This window comes from Tenrec ecaudatus, chromosome 1 (genome assembly GCF_050624435.1).
Source record: "Tenrec ecaudatus isolate mTenEca1 chromosome 1, mTenEca1.hap1, whole genome shotgun sequence".
Classification (NCBI taxonomy): Eukaryota; Metazoa; Chordata; class Mammalia; order Afrosoricida; family Tenrecidae; genus Tenrec; species Tenrec ecaudatus.
In genome coordinates this window covers 143,834,129-143,850,193 of record NC_134530.1, presented here as the reverse complement: position 1 = coordinate 143,850,193, position 16,065 = coordinate 143,834,129, and the positions used below count along the sequence as shown (strand labels likewise).

Here is a 16,065-nt window from a genome sequence, read left to right as displayed (position 1 = left end):
ACACCCTTTGCCTCCAAAAACCCAACTCACTGCCCTGGAGGTCCATGCTGACTCACAGCCACTCTGCTCTCCCACAGAGCTGCTGGTGGTTTCCAACCATGTGGACCGGATCCCAGACACCAGGGCTCCCTCCCCAATGCCCACACCTCTCCAAAAACTCTTCACTGCCCTCGAGTCGAGTTTCCACGACTAACTCTTAATGGGAGTAGAAAGCCCTTTCTCCTAAGGAGTGGTGGGTGGTTTTGAACAGCCGACCTTGCCAAATGCAGCTCAACTCTTAAGCACTACGCTGCAGGGCTCCTAGTCTCTCCTCTAGGCCCTGGGAAAATTTGGGCTTGATTTTCAGTCACTCGGGTTCACCTACAGGCCAAGACAGCACAACCCACATCCCCATGGAACCAGCACTTCCAACCAGGCCGTTGGGTTCGTTTCTCAGGGGGTGCCACCCCCTCCCACCAGCATGGTGCTGACAGTGCAGGGCCCCCGGCCGGTGCTACAAATCCCCACCAGAGTTTAGTCTTGATACTCAAGGCCCTTCCCTCAGTGTTCCTTTGCTGTCCCCAACTGCCACTCCATCCCTCCATGGACCCTCCTGTAAGCACATTGTGAAACTCCTGCCTCCACACCATGTACTTCCCCTGCCTAAGCTCTTTCCTCTCCCCCAAGTGCCGGGCGTCCAGTCCACCTCAGTTGTTCCGATCGACTGTCTATTGACAGTCTGTTCATTTACCATCCCTCCCTCTCTCCTACCAGCTAGCTGTGTGTACAATTGTCTCTCCTACCAGGGGTGGAGGCTAGGTTTTACACAGTTCTGAATTCCCCGGAGACGGCACTGAGTTCCTTCAGCCAAATGGCTTCTGGTGAATTGACCACCTCCTCCCTCAGACTGCAAGATCCCCAAGGTACTTCCTCATTCTTCACGCCCTCCCTGCTTCATCCGTGGCCCAAGGCTAGCCCACAACCCCTCTCACCTCCCTCAGGAAACTCATCCCCAGATTCCTTGGGAAATGGGGATCCCTTTTCCATGCACAATGATGTGGCTTTTAGGACTGTGTGCTCTGACACTGCCTGCCTGTTCAGACGGGGTGGCCTCTCTCAGAGCTTCCGGTCTCTGACTGCTGAAGCACCTAACCTGCACAGCCCACTGCACACCAGGTTGTTCCCAAATGTGAGTTAAGTGCTTTGAAAATGAAAGAGTCCCACTACACAAATTCACAGCATCGGTTCATAAAAACCGAACAAGTCTCCCTGCCCCTGGGAAGCGGGCACAGAGCCGCAGCCCAGCCCAGTGGTAGCAGGCCACAGTGGTGGGCCGATGCTTGCAGGGACCAGGCTGCGGTCAGGAGCCCCATCTCCTAACAGTCGGAATGGGGAAGTTCCACCCAGCGAGCTGGGGGCCAAAGCAGAAGCAGCAACACTGAAGTCTGCAGAGGCGGCAGCTGGAACAGGGAAAGAGCGCAAACATGGATCCTGGGGTCGGACAAGTTGGTGGTTCCTGTAAAGGCAGCTGGCGCTGCTGCTGCTGAGGCCAAGCATCTGCCTACTCCCTTCGCCCACCCACAATGGTCACCACTCGGGGAAGCCGGCAACCCTGCTCTGTGAGGCCAGGAGCGGGTGGCTCCGTGATGTGCTCTGTAAAGTGGGGCATTAACCAGCACTTTGCAGTTGTGTGACTGAAGCGTGGTGGGCCAGAGCAATTCCCTAGCAGGGCTCCCAGCGGTGCCTGGCTCTGAGCAGTGCCACCCTGGGGCACAGTGCTGGCTTCGGTGTCAGTTACCAATAATGCGGGCAGGCCAGCCCGGGCGAGTGGGCAGGTATAATTACTGAAACCTTATAGCCAAGATTCCAAGACAGTCACAATTTCAAAGAGACGCCTGTTCTCCCGTAAGTCAATCAGCACCTGCCAGTGTCTGATTGGGAAGACTCCGTCTCCATCGAGGTCAGCTCCTCGGTGCTTGCTGCTGCTTCTTCTTTTAACCTTTCCTCTTTATTTTATTTTTAAGAAACCATTTTATTGGGGGCTCTTACAGCTCTTACAACAATCCATACATCCATTGTGTCAAGCACATTTGTACATATGTTGCCATTATCATTTCCAAAACATTTTCTTTTTTCTTGGGCCCTTGACATCAGCTCCTCTTTTTTTTTTTTTTTTGAAATTGTAAAAGGAAAAGAAAGTTTATTCAGCAACCCACTGCCCAGACCAAGTCTACAGAATAACATGTGTGCCAAAGGCAAATAGCATAGGACCTTCCCCAGAGATGGTCCCAATCAGGTGACAAAGAGGCCTGTTTCCACCACCACTCCCAACCCCACACCAGCCAGAGTTGACCGGTTGTGTCACCCAGGAGCACTTCTGTCCCTACACCCACTCGGTGTCAGAGGTATCCCTGCTGTCACGGTCATAATATCCAGGCCCTGCGTTGGCCTGGCTGCCCCCAGCAGAAAGGTGCACGTCCCTCGGGGGAAGGAAGCTCTCGTCCAGCTCCTCTTTTTTTCCCTCCCACCTTGCCCACCCTTCCACCCTCTGACCCCCTCGATTCGGTGCCAGCTTCTCTATCAGTCCTGAGTGTCCAGGCTCCAGGCCTGGGGCTACTTGGCCAGGTACCCAAACCAGAGACAGATGGGAGGGCGGTGGGTATGAGGAAGATGACTGGTGATGGTCTGGGTAGCTGGTGGCGGGAAACTAGTATCTGCTTTTACTCCCTGAGTCTACAAGGTCATTGACTCAGGGCCGAGCAACTGAGCTCCTGGAAGCTCAGAGATTCTCCACTGTGGCTGCACATTAGATTCACTCAGGGGAAATTTAAAAAATCCCCAGGCCTGGACTGCAGTCCAGACCAATTAAATCAGTCTTTAAAAAGTAAACTCCCCAGATCGCCCCAATTCACACCAGTGGCTGAGAGCTGCTGTTCGAAGCCAGGGGGCCAGATGGCAGGAATCACTCGGGGTCATTAAAAATTACTGTCTTTCTGGCTCTGAGATTGGTGTTGTTAGCAGAGGGAGTTGATTCTAAAGCCTATTTGAGAAGGAGGTGCATGTGCAGATCGTAGTTCAAGGTCACTGAAGCCAGGCTGCTCCTTCCTGTCAGTGACGCCCAGAATTAAGTGGAATCCGGGAGCATCGCAGGTGATTCTTATGGTTAGACAAGTTGGGGGGAAGTCAGCTCCCTAGGGGAGTGCTCCCAAATCTCCTGGAACCCCGATCCTGAATCAGCAGGTCGGGGTGAAGGCCCGAGCGCCTGCCTTGCTCCCCAGCTGAGGGGACGTTGTTGTTCTCTGGAGCACAGTGTGGGTAACAGACTTCCAAAATGGTTGCATCGGAAGGAGACTCCACTACCAAGCCTCACCGAAACGGGAAGGACAGGCACAGAGAAACAGGCTTGGTGGTGCCTTCCCCGTGGGATGCTACCCTGCATTCCCCTGCCTCTCCAGGAAGGAGCCTGAGGGGCCAGAGACTGCCAGCCCACCTCCCAAGGAGGCAAAGTTTGTCTTGGGAGGTGCCACAAAGGCCCGCAAAGTGCAGTTACGGGGTGAAGTTGGGTTTCAAGTGCTACCATGGGTCCCGGGGAAGCAGCCCCACAGTCTACCACATACCCGATTCTCCTGCCCTCACTCACCAAGTTATTGAGGACCCTCTGATAACCCCGAAGGCCACAGGGGCGTACTGCGGGGATCCTTGATATCCAGGGGCAGGAATTCAGAGCCAGGGGTGGGAGGGGTGGGAGGGGCGGAGGTTGGGTGAGAAACAGATTGGTTAACAAAGCAGGTGTCCAACATGAAGCACCAGGTGCTAAGAACCAGAGAGGGTGCAGAGAGACGGGCAAATGCCAACGACCCGTGTGAACAGCTTCCTGGGACAGCAGCCAGGGAGCACGCACAAGAATTCTGATCTTTCCACAGACGGGTCGCCTCCCCAAACCAGACTCCCTTCCCGGGGCCATCTTGCTGTACTGGGTGAAGTCCTGTGCTGTGGAGGGCTTGGTAGGGGGAGTGCGTCCTATGCTTATCTATGCTTGTGCGCACCCCTAATGTCCAGCTGGGATGGAGGTGAATCCAGGAAGCAGGCTTTCAGGGGCTGAGCCGCTCAGAGGGATGAGGCTTGCCGTCCTCTGACTCTGGGGAGGTCCTGTGTCAGGACCCAACAGATCATCTCCCTACTTACACCAACACGGGAGTCTTTGCCCTTTGTCACAGTGAGCTCTTAATTAGCTTAACCCGTCACAATGCAGGACAGAAGGGCGACAATCCCTAGACTAAGGAGCAGACTTCCCATTGGGGTAGCGTGTCTCAGCCAAGGGAGCCTGGACACGAGAACTAGTCCGGGGACGTAGCCTGTTCCTTCCCCCAGCCACCTGCCGGCCAGCTTGTAGGAAAGCTAAGGAGCTGGTGCTTCATCCCGACTTTTTCCCTCCCCAGTGTTTTCTACCTGAGACAGGAAACTGCAGAAGAGAAGCGTGCGGCCAGAGGAAGCAGCCGAGGAGACGGCAGAAGGATGGGCAGTGGAGCCAGTGCGGAGGACAAGGAGCTGGCCAAGAGGTCCAAGGAGCTGGAGAAGAAGCTGCAGGAGGATGCCGACAAGGAGGCCAAGACGGTCAAGCTGCTGTTGCTGGGTGCGCACGGGGGGGAGGGGAGCCCAGCCCTTCCTGCTGGCCCGGGTGGTAGGGACTTCCAGAAAGCCCTGTGCGAGGTGGGGGGCATTTTCCTCCCTGCTGCCCAAGCTCAGGCGAGCAGGCTGGGAGCTCAGAGGCGGAGTTAACATGAGGGTCTACACAGCCACCATGAAGTGGTCCGGAGGGCTGAAGTTCCTATGGGATTTTCCCGCTCTTCCTTGAACCCAGAGTAGTGGCAGGGCCAGGCTCAAGCCTCCACCTCCAAGTGGAGCCAAACCTTACACCCCTTCCGGAATTGGCTCACACAGCGACACCTGGGGGGCAGCTACCTACCCCATGTGCAGTCCCAGGGCTCTGGGTCAAGGGAGCAGATGAGATCAGGGCCCGCCCATCCCTCCCCAGTGGGTCCAGAGGTCTCTCCAAAGGACGGGGGCTACCGGGGTTCTTCTCCTTGCTGATAGAGGAACAAGACGTTGGGAGGTGGGGATCCCCTAGAGCAGGGGTCTTCAAACTTTGTAAACAGGGGGCCAGTTCACTGTCCCTCAGACCTGTTGGAGGGCCAGACTATAGTTTAAAAAAAAAAAACGATGAACAAATTCTTATGCACACTGCACATATCTTATTTTGAAGTAAAAAAATAAACGGGGAAAAAACACCCGGTGGGCCGGATAAATGTCCACCCAAATAAATGTGGCCCGCGGGCCGTAGTTTGAGGACGACTGCCCTAAAGGGATGGAGTGGGGTCTCCATCAGCAGCGCCTTCCTGGCCTTCAGGAGCTGCCTCTCAAGCATCCTCATCATCATCGATGAGCTCCTGTGAAGATCGCTGGGCAGTGCCCAGAAAGGAGGGGCCCCTCAGCAGCCCGGCCTGAGAAACCATGAGGGCTGGCAAAGGGACTGAGATGGGCAAGAGTCAGGAGAACCCCCCCCCAGATGATTAGCAGGGGCAGGGGGGCTTTCTGTCGCAGAGGCCCCGCCTGGAGCCTGGCTGGGCACCTCTCCTCCCTGGCCCATCTGTGGCATAGCCCCTTAAGGACACTCGAAAGGAGCTTAGCTCTGTAAGCTCAGGGGTAGGGGAAACTGAGGGAGGGCAGGGCCACGGCGAGAGCACTTAAGCTTCAGCAGCTTTCCTCCAGGATCAGGATGAGCCGTTTAGCGGGAACAAGCCAGCACAGGCGAAGTGGGCAGAGGCCGGGGTCTCGGAGTGGAATAGAAGGTGAGGAGGAGGGTGCATGGGGTTAGGAGGCGGAGATGAAAATGCACCCAGCTCTCCAACCCTGCCCCACTCTCAGTGTCCTCAGACACCAGTGGGTGGGAAAGAGAGCAGGGGAAAGTCTGCCCTCCACTCCCGGGACGGGTGAGGCTTTCCCAGCTGGAGGGGTCTAGTAGCCTGTACCAGGGAGAGGTGAGGAATGCTGCTAAGCATCCTGCAGTGCATCAGACACCCCCCACACCCCCCAAACAAGGAGAACCCAGTCCAAGACGCCCCTGGTGCCGTGGCCTAGAAGCCCGCTGTAAGCTCCGGCTGAAAGGCCTGAGCTCCGGGCTGGCAGAAGCTGGGGCACCACTGGTTCTTGTGTTCTCCCAACGGAGCAGAGGCCAAGACCTCTCTGGCCATGGACTGGAGGGGGAGCCGGCGGATCTCCAACATCAGCCTTTCCTCCACAGGCGCCGGGGAGTCAGGCAAGAGCACGATCGTCAAGCAGATGAAGTGAGTAGGAACAAAGGCCCCGAGGACTCACGGGTGGTACTCAGGGTGAAGGGTGCGTCAGTGAGCCTTAAGGGGCTGTGTAGAGAATGGAAAGCATGCTTCCCTAGACTCTTTCCCTGCCCAGTTGAATTTCTTTCTCTCCTGGTATAAACATTCAAAGCTGTCTGTTTTCCTTCGCTGCCACTTGTCCCATTTCATAAATTTGGGGGCTTACAGAAATTGGCATTTTACTTCATACACACGAGCAGTATTGCTTCCCGAGATGCCTTGCCCTGCCTCCCCCTCCACCTTGGGACAGCTATGGGGTCACAGGGGGAGGGTGCTTACGACCCTCTGCTCTGGCCTGGTTACTCAGGTCCAGCAGGGGCTGTGTGTCTGCCCTTGCAGGATCATCCACCAGGACGGCTACACGCAGGAAGAGTGCCTGGAGTTCAAGTCCATCATCTACGGCAACGTGCTGCAGTCCATCCTGGCCATCATCCGGGCCATGTCCACATTGGGCATCGACTACGCCGACGCAGGCCGCGTGGTATGTGGGGACCGGTACACAGTGGAGGGTGGAGCCAGGGAGAGAGGCCAGAGATGGGTCCGAGAATTACTTGTGTCAGAGGAAAATCCTACCTGCCAAGGTTCTGACCTTTCCATGTCCTTCAGGAGAAGGAAGTAGTTCTAGCCTTTATAAGAAAGGAGCCGGGGCGGCATGGGCGTGTCACCTGCAGTGACTCCATGGCAGAAAGGCCTGGTGACGCCTCCTGGGGAAATGAGCTACTGTGTCACAGGGGCCACTCTGAGTCAGACATGAACCCGACAGCAGTCGTCCTGCGGTCACTGCCCCCAGGTCAGCGCTGACTCAGTGACGCCTGTGGGTTTCTGAGGCTGTGGCTCTTTACAGGAGTAGAAAACCCCGTCTTTCTCCTGAGGAGCTGCTGGTGGTTTTGAACTGCTGACCATACGGATTGCAGCCCACCACCAGGGCTCCGAGGGAGAAAGATGGGGCTTTCTACTCCAGGAAAGTTGCAGGGGTGCTGTGAGTCAGCATGGACCCGAGGCAGTGAGCTGAGTGCTCAGCTTCCCCTGCGTTGTGTCTTACTTGACCATCTTCTTTGGGCTCTGTGCCTTGGCCACCCCTTACACCCACGAACCCCTCAATACTGTCATCGAGTCACTGCTGATCCATAGTGACCCTATAAGACAGGGGAGAACTGCTGTGACTCTTTTTGGGAGTAGAAAGCCCCATCTTTCTCCCTCAGAGCAGCTGGCGGTTTCGAACTGCTGACCTTGCAGTTGGCAGCGCAATGCATAACCACTGTGCCACCAGGGCTCCTGGCCATGGAATGTGTCTGCCTTTCCTTGGCTGGGCACCACTGTGAGACGAAAGCAATGGGTTTCTGTCCTCCTCGTCCATCGTCTGTTTCCGGATCATCCTGGCCGCTAAACTTCCCATCTCCCCCAGAAGCACACCTGCTCTGTGGAGGTGCGCTGGGGGACTACTGATGCAGGATCTGGCAGAAACGCCAGAGCGGAGCCCCCATGGCGGGATGTAATGTGTGCTCTGCCTCTGGGGGAACAACTCCCAAAGCCGCCAATGCTGCTTCTTGCTACCTACACTTCACGGGAGACTGCTTCCCTCCTGAGCTTTGGGAGCAATTCAGGAGTCGGCCCCAGAAGCCTCCTGGGCAGTCGTGACCCCTGTGTCGTTCTCAACCAGGTTTCTGCCTTATAGGATGATGGGCGCCAGCTTGGCAACCTGGCGGACTCCATCGAGGAGGGCACCATGCCTCCCGAGTTGGTAGACATCATCAAGAAGCTGTGGAAGGACGGCGGGGTGCAAGCCTGCTTCGACAGAGCGGCAGAGTACCAGCTCAATGACTCCGCCTCTTAGTAAGACTCTGACTCGGGGGCGGGGGAGCAAGGGGAAACCTCACGCAGTTTGTGATTTGGACATAAAGAGCTGGAGGCCGTGGGTTGAATTCAGCTTGTTTTGCTTCCCTGAACTTGAGCGGTGGTCCTCTAAGTAGGGGCGTATGCCACGGTTCCCAGCTCGCTCTGCTGTCTCGCACTGGCACCTTGCAGCTTAGGGAGCTGATGCCGAACTGTAAGCAGAGGTGCGCGATCAGCCTGCAGCCGGTGTCCTCGGAGCCGTGACCACACGCTCCCCTGCCGTGAGGGTCCTGATGGCAGCCCCCACAGGGTTCAATTTTCTAGCTGGGAACTCAGGCTCTCCTTAGACCACTAACCAAAAACTAAAGTTCCCCTCGGCCACAGGGTCTTAGGGCAGGAGGCATAGAAATTGCCAGGGCAAAGAGCCAACATGGCAAAGCTGCTTCCAAACAGATAACAGGACGCAGAGTCTGCCCATCTGCCTCAGCCAGCCGGGTCTCCTGGAAATTAGCAAGCAGACACGGACTCGCAGCGACCATCCTGAGCTGGGCAGTCACGTGGTCTACGATGCTGGGAACGACAAATTGAAGATATGGCATGTGGCATCACACGGATCATCCAAAAGGAAATTTCTAGGCCTATCCTAAAGTGCAATGCTATTCGTGATAGCATGATATCCACAGGCTACAGGGGCGACCAGCTCATCTGACGTTCAAATTTACACACCAAGGAGTCTGAAATGGATCCAACATCCAGCCCGGATGCACCGACGATTCCTGGTGGCTAGAACGTGGAAGTCAAACGCAGTCAGTCGTCTGTGACATGGCGAGACCATGACAGAATTGCACAAGATCATTGTAAATATCTTTTTTCAACACGGACAGTGACTAGACCCTTGGATCTTGCTGGATGGAATCCACAGGAATCAAATGGACCACATCTGTGGGAAGAGATGATGGGAGGGGCTGACCGTGGTACAGATCATCAATTACTCACAAGCAAGTTCAAGTTGAAGCTGAAGAAAATGAAAACAGATTCAAAGGAGCCAAAGTCGGACTCTGAGGATCACCCCGCTGAATTCTGAACCATCTCAGGAACAGACTGGAGGGGAGAGTCGGGGGAGGAAGAGATGCTGATACCAAGGGCTCAAGTAGAAAGTAAATGTTTTGAGAAAATGATGATGGCAACAGATGTACAAATATGCTTGACACATTGATGTATGGAATGTTATAAGAGCTGTAAGAGCCCCCAGTAAAATGATTTTTTTAAAGACCAGATTGGACGCATTGAGCACTGAGAAGTGAGGATGAGCTCTCTCTGTCTCTCTCTCTCTCTCTCTTCACCTTCCTGCTCGTTGGCCACCCTGAGAGCTTCCAGAGCCCTGCCATGTTTCCACCGACCTTAGATGCACATGACTCTGCGCCCCCTGGCCCGTGATCTTCCTGCACTCTGTATCATTTCCCGCAGCTGTGGGTCTGAAGAGGGACTTATGAACTACTATGGGGTTTAAGGACTGGAGTTAGACTGCACTGGGATGCTTTCTTCGCGTACTCTTACTCCCTGATATAAAGCTCTTTCTCATACAAAATAAAACAAGTGTCCAAGAACGCCCCCCACGATGAAGCAAGAGCTCATCAAGGGCAGCAAAGAAGAAAGACCCCATGGGTGTTAAACGAGACTCTGAAGCCTGTCCTTGAACGCAGAGTGACTAAAGCAAATGGAAGAGATGACGTCAAAGAACTGGACGGAACATCTCAAAAGGCAGCTAACACGACAAATGGTGATATGAGTTGGCAAAGACTTTTAGTTAGAAGAAAAATCTGAGGGGAGAGGGTAATCCTCAATATTTCTCAAGCGGAAAGAACTGAAGACATTCAAGCCTCGAGCTGCAATGTTGAACGGTTCTATGAGTAAAACATTCGCCACTACGGAAAGCATCGGACGAAGATGGGAGAGAAGCAGCGTCCCTGGGCCCCAAAGGGCTTGTTGACATTGAACCATGCCAGGAGGCTGCAGATGACCGAGAACTGGGGGTCTCGAAGAATTTTAAACCACCCTGAAGGCATTGGTGAAAACAAAATTCCAGGGATTGGCAGAACACCAATTGCGATGTTTCAACACTGGATGCAATGCTGGAAGAAATGCACAAGAAACCCACCTGGCCAGTCAACTTGAAGACATCCATATTTGTGCCCATTACAAAGAAAGGGGATCCAACAGAATGAAGAAGTTATTAAACACTACCATTAATCTCACACGCAAGTAACATGCTGCTGAAGAAAGTTAAAAGATGGTTGTGCCGTGCAATGACAGGCAAGGACCAGAAATTCAAGCCGGATCCAGAAGAGGATGAGAAATAAGGGCTATCATTGCTGATGTCAGATGGCTCTTAGCTGAAAGCAGAAAACATCAGAAACATGTTTAGATGTGTTTTCCTGACCGTGCAAAGGCCTTTGCGTGGCCATAACATGTAAGATCGCAAAGGACAGGAATTCTAGAGCACTTAATGGTGCTCATGCAGAACGTGTACAGAGAAACATAAAAGGGATACTGAATGGCTTAAAATACGGACAGTTGTGGGCCAGAATTGTCACTCTCACCATACTTGTTTAATTTGTAAACCGAGCAAATAATCTGAGAAACTGGACTATACTTGTATGTAGAACACAGCTTCAGGATTGGAGCTTCCTTACTCACTCATGAGCAACCTGTGATCCGCAGGTGACAATAATCCTGCTTGCTGACAGAGAAAAGCATTTACTTATGAAGATCCCAGACTCCCACTTTCAGTATGGCTGACGTTACAACATAAAAAAAACAGGTGTGTTCACAAGTGGAGAAATAAGCAACATCGACAGACAACAAAGAAATGATCCCGGTTGTCAAGGATCTCGTTTTACTCAGATCCCTAATCACCACCCATGGACGCAGAACTCAGGAAGTCAAGTGACACAAAGTATTGGATAAATCTGCTGCACAAAGCTTCCGGAAAGCAAGAGAGAACGGTGTCACTGTGAGCACCAAGGAGTTCCTGACCCAAAGCCCAGTAATCTCAGTCACCTCTTAGGTCTGGGAAATCTGCAACATTGGAATGTTGTAAGAGCTGAAAGAGGAAGCGATGCCTTTGGACTACCGGCGTTCGTGAAGAATATTAGACATGCCAGGGACTGCCGGCTAAACGAACAGACCTGGCTCAGTCACCCAGCCAGAGTGCTCCTCAGAAGATGGCTCAGGAACTTTGGGCAGGTTAGCGCAGCGGGATCAGGTAGCTTCGGGATACAAACAAGGTCCGTGCATGGTGTTTGGCTCATTTGGCTCCGGGTTTTAATTGACTCCTGCCTTTTGATGGACCTCTTGGCGCCTATTTAAACCACTGATCTCACTGAAGGGCCTAGATAAGCATGCAGTGAAGCGCCACCCACGGAAAAGGATCTGACTGTGCTTCCGCGCACCGCAAGTGGGCTGGTCCCTTTGTCCTTGTACAAGGCTAGATGCAGGCTTGAATCCTGGACTTGATCCTTTGGATGCTAGGACTGTTTTTATCTCCAAACTAGCTGTGCGACATTAAGACCCTTGACCTCTCTTGGCCTTGGCTGTGGAAAATGTAATGTCATTTATGCAAATGGATCTTTCTTTAGCTACCTGAACCAATTAGACCGGATTACAGCTCCTGACTACCTCCCTAACGAGCAGGATGTGCTACGGTCCAGAGTGAAAACCACAGGCATTATTGAGACCACGTTTTCAGTCAAAGACTTGAACTTCAGGTGAGGAATCTAAGGTTTCCCCCTTACCCTCGGGGGCCTTAGACACCCGCATGGAATCCCCAAATGGGGCACAGACATGCTTCCTGGCCTTTGCTTGAAGCCCAACCTGAATGACCCACCCACTCCTCCCCGCTGCCCTCTCTTCCATCGCACAGCTCCCTGGCCCCAAGGTGGTCACTCCCCTGGGCGGGCGCCAAGGACCTGTGGGGCAGAGGTGGGCATGTCTATGAGAGTGCCGCTCCTTCCCTCAGGATGTTTGACGTGGGAGGACAGAGGTCAGAGAGGAAGAAGTGGATCCACTGCTTCGAGGGGGTCACCTGCATCATTTTCTGTGCGGCCCTCAGCGCCTACGACATGGTGCTGGTGGAAGATGACGAGGTGGTGAGTGACTGTCCCAGCCTTGCGTCACTCCAATGACCCCACCTGTGGGGGATGGCAGCCGGCCATGACACTCAAGCAGGCAGATCAGCGTCTCACACAAATACTTCCAGAAAACCCTCATCTTGCTGAGGGCCTGGGTAAGCCCTTCGAGCTCGGGGCGTTCTGGGTGTGAGCTTGGTCTCAGATTCAACCCACAGGCACTGGTAGGGTATCGCAGAGTTCATGAGAGAAACCAAATACGGAAAGGCTAGGGGATCGTGGCCTACATAATGTCCCAGGCTGCCCTGGAAGCAGACTAACATGGTAGAGAGAACACGTGTGTGTGATGTCTATCTTTCTGCAACATAACAGAGGGGTGGAACTACCAGCCTCTGTGTCCACAGGGTTAGGGAGAAATTGACAGACCAGGTTCCTCACATACCAACTAAACTGGTAGCAGGACTGACTCCCTGTGGGGGCTCCTGTGAGCCAGAAGCGTCTGCAAAGGCTCTGCAGGACAAGCTCCTCTGTGTTAAGGGATGTCAAAGGTGTAAGAAATGCGAATTTCTTGTTACCAGTTTCTCAAATGGAAGCCCACAGTTTCCGACGTCAGATGAGGCTCCCCACTCAGTCTCTGCTCCAGTTATTTCCCCTTCTCCTCCGTGGTTCCAGTTCACACCAGAGCACTCTGAATGTACCTCTGACCACAGTCTTACCGGGCGAGGCCCTGTCCACGCCCTCTGCCATCTTTAACCCCGAGGCCTACTGGTCGTAAGGGAGTATTAACAGAGAGGAAAGAATGTACATTCGATTTGGTTCCTCGCTTTATTGGATGAAAACGCTGATCCCGAGGCAGCTTCTAAGCCTGGTGAACGCCCTGAAGGCCTGCTTCCTGAAAGCAGGCTGGGCAGGGGCACTGGGCAGCCTCCAGGCCGTGATGCTTCTCCTTCGCTCAAGGGGCGGAGAAAAGGGAGCAGTGTTTGTGATAGGGCACTAGTAAGTTCTCTAGCCCTCCTCACGGGGCACCGAGCTGGGACCAAGTTCCTGCTCTTAAGAGGCTCAGGGCCCCATGAAAGCCGCCTAATGGAAATCACTCTAGAGATGCATGTGCTAACAGGAGCCGAGTCACACCTCTCAACAGACTGTGCCAGTCCTTAGCCGTGCCCGAGCGCCAAGATCTGTGTAAAGCTTACTATCTCCCTGCATTCCAGCCAGGGAACCCTGCTGGTGCCAGGGTTGCATGCTCAGCTGCTAATTGAAAAGTCCAGGGCCAAACCCACCAGACAGACCCCAGGAGAGACGGGCAGTCCACTCCCACAGACTTGGAAACGCGGGGGCAACTCTAGTCTGTCCTAGGGTCACTGTGTGGCAAGGGCCTCAACAACACAGATTTGTTCCCTTATAGGCTAGCCACTATCAAAGGGCCCCTGGTGGTGGCGTGGTGAGGGTTTGGGCTGTGAGGCATAAGGGCAGCAGCGCCTTCAGGAGAAAGACGGGGCTTTCTACTCCTGTAATGCTGCCGACTCAGAAATCCCCAGGGCAGTGCCACAGGGTTGCTGAGTCAGCACTGTTTAGCTTGGTTTGGGTTTGCTAAGCCATTGTCCTGGGCGCTGTGCCTTCGAGGGGGCTTCAGAAAGTTCCCGGGGCAAACGGATTTGAAAGATATCAGAATTTGGGGTATCCTATTAATCTTTTATAATAACCCTAATAGGGAGACTAAGTGAGGTTCACAAAAGTACAGTTAATTCCCCTCTGGTCACACAAATTTCGAGATGAAAGGTTGGTCCTACCCAAGCCAAACCCGTGGCTGTGGAGTCAAGTCCAACTCATCGTGACCCCACAGGGCGGAGAATGGCAGTTTCCGAGGCTGCGGTCTTTACAGACGTACATGGCCACATCTCTCTCTCCCAGGGGGCTGCGAGGCGCCCACCATGGACCTTCCCCCACCGGGGCCACCGGGGCAATGTTGGCTCAACTCCAGCACATTCGATGTGGAAAAGCTGTTGCCCGTCTTTCCCTTTAAGGGACTCCTGGTGGTATAGTGGGTTAACTACAGGGTTAGCAGTTCAAAACTTCCAGCTGTTCCAAGGGAGAAAGACGAGGCTGTCTGCTCTCTTGAAGATTTAGTCTCCGAAATCCACAGGGGCAGTTCTGTCCTGTCCTGTACAGCCACCACAACTCGGAATGGGCTCACTGGCAGCAAGCCAGTGTTTCCTCTTACAGTTGGCTCCCTGGTCTCTGGGTCTGATCTTTGTCTGGTGTCTCCTCCTACTAGAATCGGATGCACGAGTCTTTGCACCTGTTCAACAGCATCTGTAACCACAAGTTCTTTGCGGCGACTTCCATTGTCCTCTTTCTCAACAAGAAGGACCTCTTTGAGGAGAAAATCAAGAAAGCGCACCTGAGCATCTGTTTTCCTGAGTATGATGGTAAATGCCTAGGGCTGGGGGTGAGGGCGATGCTTTCGGAGCAGGGACTGACAACTACCTCATTCCCTCGGCCCGAGATGTTTCAGGAAGCTGCTGGGTTCAGGGACGCCATGGATGGCTCAAACGAGCCATACCAGAAACCAGGGGCCAGTGGGGGGTGTGTGTGGGGTGGGGTGTGTGTGTGTGTTATTAAGGGTTGGAGTGCAACAGAGGAGGTGTAGCACAGCAGTAGGAAGTGATCCCTAAGAAGGGTCCAGCGAGCCCCCCTCTTCACTATTTCTCTGGAACACCAGGCAACAACTCGTTTGAGGATGCAGGGAATTACATCAAGATCCAGTTCCTGGACCTCAACCTGCGAAAAGACGTTAAAGAGATCTACAGTCACATGACGTGTGCGACGGACACGCAGAATGTCAAGTTCGTGTTCGATGCCGTCACAGATATCATCATCAAGGAGAATCTCAAGGACTGCGGGCTCTTCTAACCCCGCCAGGCCTTGGGTACACCGCCTGCAAACAGGCTTCAGGCTGGGGTCACTTCCAGCAGAAAGTGACACGTCAGCATACCCTGACACCCACAATTCACCCGCTCTCCTTTGAGAGACTCATCCCTCCTGGTCAGAGTGGGAAAGCGAGTGAGAGGGAGGGAGCAGGCGGCCAGGAGGCTGAAGACCTGGCTCCCAGGGCACCCAGCTCATCGCCAGTGAGTCCACTCTGAGTCATACCGACCCCACGGGGCAGGGCAGTACTGTGCCTGGGGGTTTCCAAGACTGTAGCTCTTTATGGCATACAAAGCCCTGTCTTCCTCCTGTGGAGCAGCTGGTGGTTTCAAACTGCTGACCTCGTGGATCGCAGCCCAACACGTAGCCAGCACACCATCAGGGCCTCTAACTGCAACATAATGCACTGCTGTAAATACTGCGTGGCTGAGCCTCGAGGCCCACCCGCTCCTGTACTTAGAAGGTAGCCTCCTTACCTACCTACTTCCCGTGTTTTCTGAGGACCACAATCAGCCAAAGGGAAAGTACAGAGCAGCAGCTCCGGTTGGAGTCAGAGGAAACCTGGTATAAAATATAGCACCTGGCTTTTAGATTGAACTGCCCCCCAAGGAATAGCTTCCATGCAAAATACCAAACTGCCCTACCCTCTGCAAAAACTAACCAAAAATGTGTCCGCCTCAAATCTCGTTAAACCGACTGTCCCTTTGACCACCAGGCCTCTGTATGCGTCAGCAGAGACCGGGTCATGGACAGGTGGGAGCTGCTCATCTTTATTAAACACAGCTCCTCGCTCTCTCTGCCCCTCC

General features: G+C 53.9%; 1 protein-coding gene across 1 annotated transcript; it reads left to right on the top strand.

The window, feature by feature from the left end:
* The first annotated feature begins 4,494 nt into the window (after positions 1 to 4,494).
* GNAT2 (G protein subunit alpha transducin 2) lies at positions 4,495 to 15,244 on the top strand. The gene is made up of 8 exons (XM_075559146.1): positions 4,495 to 4,612; positions 6,281 to 6,323; positions 6,711 to 6,852; positions 8,047 to 8,204; positions 11,843 to 11,971; positions 12,223 to 12,352; positions 14,607 to 14,760; positions 15,054 to 15,244. The coding sequence occupies exons 1-8, from the start codon at positions 4,495 to 4,497 to the stop codon at positions 15,242 to 15,244; spliced, it is 1,065 nt and encodes a 354-aa protein (XP_075415261.1).
* Positions 15,245 to 16,065: the final 821 nt, after the last annotated feature.